The sequence below is a fragment of the Lactuca virosa genome, chromosome 5 (assembly GCF_052849685.1).
Source record: "Lactuca virosa cultivar CGN04683 chromosome 5, Lactuca_virosa_CGN04683_v6, whole genome shotgun sequence".
NCBI lineage: Eukaryota > Viridiplantae > Streptophyta > Magnoliopsida > Asterales > Asteraceae > Lactuca > Lactuca virosa.
Genome location: NC_136430.1, coordinates 41,977,099 through 41,985,544, shown reverse-complemented (window position 1 = coordinate 41,985,544; position 8,446 = coordinate 41,977,099). Strand labels below are relative to the sequence as shown.

At 32.1% G+C, this 8,446-nt stretch overlaps 2 protein-coding genes across 2 annotated transcripts; both read left to right on the top strand.

Moving 5' to 3' along the window:
- Positions 1-557: 557 nt before the first annotated feature.
- Positions 558-2,501, top strand: LOC145117409 (uncharacterized). Its single transcript, XM_079053706.1, has 2 exons — positions 558-1,036; positions 2,382-2,501. Exon 1 carries the CDS (start codon positions 827-829, stop codon positions 1,034-1,036), a length of 210 nt encoding a protein of 69 aa, XP_078909832.1. The 5' UTR covers positions 558-826; the 3' UTR covers positions 2,382-2,501.
- A 737-nt stretch (positions 2,502-3,238) lies between these two features.
- Positions 3,239-6,951, top strand: LOC145117198 (serine/threonine protein phosphatase 2A 57 kDa regulatory subunit B' alpha isoform-like). The gene is made up of 3 exons (XM_079053504.1): positions 3,239-5,626; positions 5,887-6,461; positions 6,536-6,951. The coding sequence occupies exons 1-3, from the start codon at positions 5,122-5,124 to the stop codon at positions 6,842-6,844; spliced, it is 1,389 nt and encodes a 462-aa protein (XP_078909630.1). The 5' UTR covers positions 3,239-5,121; the 3' UTR covers positions 6,845-6,951.
- Positions 6,952-8,446: the final 1,495 nt, after the last annotated feature.

Below are 8,446 nucleotides of genomic sequence, written 5' to 3'. Positions count from 1 at the left end.
TAACAGTCCGTGCGGAACCAACTCTGCAAGATGCGTCCCTCTGTGGGTTCATCAAGGACTTAATCCACTAAGGACTTAATCCATTAAGTCCAATATTGCTTAGATTAATTTTTACCAATGATTATTAATTAACATTCTACGGATTCAAAAGTTTCAAGTTCCAAACATATCAACAAACCTCTCTTTCGAAAAAAAAAAAAACATATCAAACAAACCTATAATATTAAAACACGGTTAATTAGAAAATGGGTCCTAGAAAGAGAGATCGAAAGTTGTGGGTCATCGCTCAACTTGTCCTGCTATTGAGTCGGGCCTTCTGTCGGGTCAAATTTGATAACCGCATGAAACCTCATTCTTGAATAAATTACTAAGTATTTTGTAAGTAATGAATTTTATAAATAAATCAAAATTTTAGGAATTTAGTGAAAATAGTTAAAAATAAAATATAAAAGTTATCTCGAAAGAAAAATATCCATGACCAATAAACCTCTTAAAAAAGATCAAATAATTTAAGGAAAAAAAAAACTTTATAGATTATAAGGAAAAATTAGTTTCATACCAAAAAATCACAAAATATAATTAAAGGAAAATTCACAATCAGAATTACATGAACAGCCCGTAGGAGAAGGAGCACGTGAAAACACCACGGATCTGCACAAACCCACACGTTAATGTCCCTCTGAACTCCCAAAACCCCCAACCCCAAATTTAAGAACCCCAAGAAAAGTAGAAAACGCCCATCGATCTTCAAGCTTCCTGCTCCAGTCTGCAGATCTGATAATTAAGTTCCCCTTATCTTCAAGCTCAAGCTTTTTTTTTACCGGAAATGGCGGACTGGGGACCAGTGTTGGTGGCGGTGGTGCTGTTTGTGCTTCTAACGCCGGGACTTTTGTTCCAGTTGCCAGGTCACAACAAGGTGGTGGAGTTCGGAAACATGCACACCAGCGGCGCCTCCATTATTGTTCACGCCGTTATCTACTTCGCCGTCCTCACCATCTTCCTAATCGCCATCGGCGTTCACGTCTACGCCGGCTAGGTATTGCCGTTGCTTCTCAATTGTCATTCAATCACTCCACTGGTTTTCACTTTCTTCATTATAAATTACATTTAACCCCTGTGTTTTCTGTTAATTGGATTTTTACACCCCTCGTTTATGTAGATTTGCTCTTTCATGAATTATATGTATCGTTTAAAAATCATTGGTACAAAATTTTATTTATACCAAATTACCAATAATAGTATACAAATAATTGTAATTTCGGATACTTGGTTATATCTTATAACTCCTTTGTTGGGATATATACCTAAACAAGTCCCTGGAAAAAAAATTATAAAAATGGTTCCTCAAACTTGCAATATAGTTCCTCTTTTAATAGAAAACTATGGTCTATACTTAAAAAACAAATTACAAAATTTGTGATATATACTCTAACAGTCCCTGGCAAAAAATTTATGTATAAATATGGTCATTCTATCTTACAAAATGTCTTTATTTCAAAGAAAATTACAGAAATGGTCCTTACATAGAAAACAAATTACTAAAACGGTCCTTTTTAATTTACAGATTATTTTTACAGGAATGGTTCCTATGTTTCAAAAAATAACATAAATGGTCCCTTCCTGATAAAAATTTTATAGAAATGGTTCCTATGTTTCATAAAAGTCTAGATATAGTCCCTGCATATCAGAAAATTTACATAAATGGTCCCTATGTTTCACAAAGTTATAGAAATGTTCCATGCTTTTCACAAAACTACAAAATAATCCATACCAAAAGCAAACTTACAGAAATTACCCCTACATTTTACAAAACTAAAGAAATAATCATTGTCTAATAATAAATTTACAGAAATATTCCAAAGAACATTTAAAAGAATTTAAAGTTTAATAATGTACCCTTATGATCATGGTTTATACTTGAACAAATGGTTTTCAATCAATTAATAATCGTGACTTTTATGCATTTTTTAGCCAAGCAAGTAACATTATGTTATGATAAACTACTATTCGTGATGATCTAAAGTTAATTTTTGGAAAATGTTTTGATTATGTAAGTCCACAAATATGACCTAACAGATTAACTGGAATACGGCATTCATATGTACCATAAATTTATGGAAGAAAGAGGTTTAGATACTAGGTGAGGATCACAAAAAAAAAGGAAGATGGAATTATCCTATGAAATAACAAGTTAGGTTTAGAAGAAAAGTAGCATATTAATACTCTTGGTGACAAAAAAAAAAAAAAACAATAAAAATTATGTGGAGCGCAGACCAGCCCACTAGTTGTTATCCAAACATCAACTTGTGAAACGGAAAATGACATGATATAAATGTGAGATGCATTGGCCATTCAAAATAATAATTTTTGTTTGGTTTCAGGTTGTGTAGCGGGAGATTTGGATATTATATAATTTCATTTCACTAAAGATCAAATATTTTATGAAAAAAATCTTTAACTATTTGGCGTGCTATTATGAATGAATGGTATTTATTTTCTTCGGTTTAGTTCATACTGTCAACTTGGTTGATGACAACTCCTAATACCCCTATGCCAACGACTGTTTTATAATATTTTCATTATTTTGACCCCTGGCTTTTGTGGTGTCCGGGTTATATATAATAGTGCAGTCCACACCTCCTTGCTTATATTAGATCATAATATTAATCTCTATTGCTACTTGCAAAACTGACAATAACAGGTAATAGTGGTCGCGATATAACTTTTTGACAGTATTAATGGTTTTTTGGAACAAAAAAATATGGCAGTTAAATCTATTCATACTTGCAAAACTGACAATAACAGGTAATAGTGGTCGCGATATAACTTTTTTGACAGTATTAGTGGTTTTTTTAGAACAAAAAAAATGACAGTTAAATCTTTATTGGTAATTGCAAAACTGACAATAACAGGTAATAATGGTCGCGATATAACTTTTTGACAGTATTAGTGGTTTTTTTAGAACAAAAAAATATGGTAGTTAAATCTTTATTGGTACTTGCAAAACTGACAATAACAGTTAATAGTGGTCGCGATATAACTTTTTGACAGTATTAGTGGTTTTTTAGAACAAAAAAAATTTGCAGTTAAACCGAATATTGGCCAAAGTATAATGACTTTTATGTTATTAATCGCAATGGTATACCATTTTGTGTTGCAAAATGGTATACCATTTGCGATTAATAAAATAAAAGCCATTATACTTTGGCCAATATTCGGTTTAACTGCATATTTTTTTTGTTCTAAAAAAACCACTAATACTGTCAAAAAGTTATATCGCGACCACTATTACTTGTTATTGTCAGTTTTGCAAGTACCAATAGAGATTTAACTGTCATATTTTTTTGTTCTAAAAAAACCACTAATACTGTCAAAAAGTTATATCGCGACCACTATTACCTGTTATTATCAGTTTGCAAGTACCGATAAAGATTTAACTGACATATTTTTTTGTTCTAAAAAAACCACTAATACTGTCAAAAAGTTATATTGCGACCGCTATTACCTGTTATTGTCAGTTTTGCAAGTACCAATAGAGATTTAACTGTCATATTTTTTTGTTCTGAAAAACCAATAATACTATCAAAAAGTTATATCGCGACCACTATTACCTGTTATTGTCAGTTTTGCAAGTACTAATAGAGATTAATATTATGATCTAATATAAGCAAGGAGGTGTGGACTGCACTATTATATATAACCCGGACACGACAAAAGTCAGGGGTTAAAATAATGAAAATATTATAAAATGGTCAAATGCATAGCGGTATTAGGAGTTGCCATTAACGAAGTTGACAATATGAACTAAGCCGAAGAAAATAAAGGGGTGTTTGGGATTACTTTTAAGTGCTCAATTAATAATCGTGACTTTTATGCATTTTTTAGCCAAGAAAGTAACATTATGTTACGAAAAACTACTATTCGTGATGATCTAAAGTTAATTTTTGGAAAATGTTTTGATTAACTGGAATATGGAATTCATATGTACCATAAATATATGGAAGAAAGAGGTTTAGATACTAGGTGAGGATCACAAAAAAAAGAAGATGAAATTATCCTACGAAATAACAAGTTAGGTTTAAAAGAAAAGTAGTATATTAATACTCTTGGTGACAAAAAAAACAATAAAAATTATGTAGAGCGCGGGCCAGCCCACTAGTTGTTATCCAAACATCAACTATCGCAGCGGAAAATGACATGATATAATTGTGAGATGCATTAGCCATTCAAAATAATCATTTTTGTTTGGTTTCAGGTTGTTTAACGGGAGATTTAGATATTATAAATTCAATTCATTAAAGATATAATATTTTCTTAAAAAAACTTTAACTATTTGGCGTCCTATTATGAATGAATGGTAATTATTTTCTTCGGTTTAGTTCATACTGTCAACTTGATTGACGACAACTCCTAATACCGCTATGCCAATGACCATTTTATAATATTTTCATTATTTTGACCCCTGATTGACGACAACTCCTAATACCGCTATGCCAATGACCATTTTATAATATTTTCATTATTTTGACCCCTGACTTTTGTCGTGTCCAGGTTATATATAATAGTGCAGTCCACACCTCTTTGCTTATATTAGATCATAATATTAATCTTTATTGGTACTTGCAAAACCGACAATAATAGGTAATAGTGGTCGCGGTATAACTTTTTGACAGTATTAATAGTTTTTTTAGAACAAAAAAAATATGGCAGTATATTAGCCGAACTATAATGGCTTTTTTGTTATTAATCGCAAATGGCATACCATTTTATTGCAAAATATGATATTGTCGGTTGGAAATAATCTAACTATCGTGAATCACTATCACACAATAATTACAAAACACGTATCCAAAGATCTCATAAATCCAAAATATGGATATATTTTTAAACGTATAATATGACCAGCTCTAACTATGATTCTGATTGTGATTATAATTCCTTAATATAATTCAAACAACCCTTAAATTAATACTTTTATAGTAGTTTTTCGGAGGTTCCAATGCTTGGTTCCTAGTATTAATCGCCATGTCTTGTTTTATTCAACAAACAACACTATCTTATTTTTCAAAACATCACAACTCCAGTTTTAGAACCAAAAACACACACCCACTTATGTAAAACATGGGAGCTCAAAGAAAAAACCTTAAACCTACCCTAATGCCACCACCCAAACAATCAACAACCCTGCAATTCCTCTTCGATCTTGATTCAAAATGTTGCACGAGTCAAAACGATGATAAAATCATTCAATCTTTAGATTCTAGAAACGATGAACTTTCAACAATAATCATTTATTGCACCCGGTCTTGTTTGGATGCTCAAGAATTGGCTTTGAAACGACTCAAACTTACACAACTTTTATCGATCATCAAAACATCAGTAACTCCGGTTTCTAATGAAACACTAGAGATTTTGTTGAAGATGGTGGCTTCTAATCTCTTCCGCCCTCTCCCGCCACCATATGTGGGAACATGTTCAGGGGAAGACGATGATGTCATCGCCGCCCCTTCTGCCGCTTGGGCACACTTGCAAATCGTTTATGATATTCTCCTCCGGTTGATAACTAAGAAAGACGTGAAAGCTCTTCGAGGAGAACACAGTGACAAATCCAGAATATTAAATCCCGGTATGCAGTAACATAACTTTTTTCCTAGAATATGCAACACAATATTATTATTTAAAAAAAAAAGAAAAGGTTATGGAAAATAGAAACCGACATTTTTCATATTTTTCACAAATATGGACAACGTATACATTGCCTTTTTTTTTTTTTTTTTTTTAAACTAAAAAGTAAACACAATTTTTTGGTATACTTACACATTTAAAAGAATATGTATAATTAATTAATTATAGAATACTTATATTTGTTGTAGTACTTGAATATAGGTTTGTCGCTAGAGGAACATTTCATTGGTCAGAACTTTGTTCTGAACCTCCTTGCTCTCTTCAACTCCGACGAACCTCGAGAGCGTGACGCCGTGAAGAACATTGTCCACCGGATTTACTCCAAATTCACATTCTACAGATCCTTCATGCGACAAGCAATGATCGACATTTTGTTGCAATTTATTTATGAATCAGATCACCGGCAAAGTGGGATCGGAGAGATTCTTGAGATTTGGGGAAGTATAATCAATGGATTTATGGTGCCATTGAAGGACGAACACAAGGTTTTTTTATCTAGGGTTTTGATTCCGTTGCATAAGCCTAAGAGTATGACGGGTTATCATCGGCAATTGGCATATTGTGTGTCGCAGTTTGTGCAGAAAGAGGCGGAGCTTGGCGGCGTTGTGATCGGAAAGATTTTGAGGTATTGGTCGGTGACGAATTGTCAAAAGGAAGTGTTGTTGATCGGAGAAATTGAGGAGATTGTAGAGAATATGGATCGGCGGCAGTACTTGAAGGTGGCTCTTCCATTGTGGTCACAAATCGCAAAGTGCATCAACAGTGACAATTCACAGGTAACAAAACAATTCCTTCGAACGATTTTGATTGTGTTGTTTTTTAGAGTTGAATTTTTAATGGGGCATTTCAGGTAGCTGAACGGGGTCTATATGTTTGGAACAACGAGCAGTTGATGAAGGTGGTGTCAGAAGATATAGAGATGGTTTTCCCATATATAGTTGAAGCGTTAGAAAAGAACCTTACATGCCATTGGAGCAAAAACGTACAAGAATTGACAGAAAATGTGAAGATCTTGCTTCAAGAACTCGACCCAATTCTCTACAAGACATGCGTTGAGATGATCAAGATACGTGAACTCACAGCTCGGTTAGAAGAAAACACCAGGAGGAGGAAATGGGAAAGGATTGAAATGGCAGCATTAGCAACAACAAAAAACTAGTCACATGTTGCAAGTTAATTGTATGTGTCCGGTAGTTATTCAGATTTTACTATATAGCTTTTAACTTTTTCTTTTTTATACTTTTTATAAAAAAATTACTTGATAAATTTATAATTTTTTTTAATAAGAGTTATTTCTTCTTCTTCTTTTTTTTCTAAAACTTTTAAAAAACTTCAGAGAGCTTTTAGATTTCTTCTTCTGTTTTTTTTTTCAAACTTTTAAAGGTATGTTAGAGAGCTTTTTACATTTGAAGTTTTTAATTTAGAAAATTCTAAATTAAAAAAAAAATTGTTTGTCAATAGTTTTGAACAATTTTTATTTTAAACAAAAAAATTTATAATCCGAAAACAATTTCAAGTAGTTTTTAGAGTTCTTTAACTTTAGCTTTTATGTTATATGTAATTTTATATATTTTAAAAGTTAAAAAAAAAACTAGTTTTGTTGAATATTTCTATATAAATAAAAAACTATAATTTTTGGCTTGCAACTTTCAAATATCGGCTATCAATTTTGAAATACTCCATGCTTGACATAATAGAATTTCGTGTACACTTCAAAAATGCTTTCCACCGATAAAATGAGCTATTTACAAAGACCGGTTGTTACAAAGCTCAAATGACAGTAGACCTAGCAAACGTATCGTATCGCATCAAAACATTAAACAAGTTGAAAAAAGGTTAACTCTAACTCCAACTCGTTTAATTATAGTTTTGTATCGTGTCGTGTCAACCCTTTTATTTTTGTGTCGAGTTCGTGATGAGTTAGCACGTATGGTTTGGACCTTGTAAATGTGTTGTGTTATGTCGGGTTGAAGCTCTAAAAATGTTAGAAGAGCAGGAGTTTAGGAAACGGAAAAGAAAAAGAAAAGGTAAAAAACTAGAAAGAGTATGAGTTAGGAAGCAGAGGGCCGAGATCGTAAGGAAGTGAGAGTGGTCGAGTGAGACTGTGAAGTATGGGAGAGAAAGAAATTAAATTTTTGACCTAGGAGGCGAAGTCGTTTACACATTACAAAACGACTTAATCTAATATTTTTCTTTTATATGTGGTTTTGGATTTGAGTCCGTTCAATTTATCTAAAGAATTTAAAAGTTTGCTTATAAATAATGGATTATTTTCGAATTGAAATTCTCAACTACAATCTTACTCTTAATTTTCATAATATCTTGTCGTGTCAACTCTTCTAATTTATATTTGATTTTGGATTTGGGTTGGTCAAATAATCTATATACTAAAAACAAAAGTCGGTGGACATTTTCGATTTATCTAGAAAATTTAAAAGCTTGCTTATAAATAAACAAGTTATTTTCGAGTGAGATTCTCAATTGTAACCTTACTCTTAATTTTCATACCGAGTCGTGTCAACTCGTCTAATTTATATATGGTTTTGGATTTGGGTTCGTCATATTATCTATTATGACATTTTTCATCCCTATACTTCATAAAATGTCACTTTTACCTCCTCAACTTTGAATTTTAAAAAAAATCATTTGTACCCATTCATTTTCTAAACTTTACTGTTTATCTCATGTACTATATAATTTGGTTTCCTATCTCCCGAAACTTTCTACCCGTCTACTTTGTAAAATGTAACTTTCCACCCCT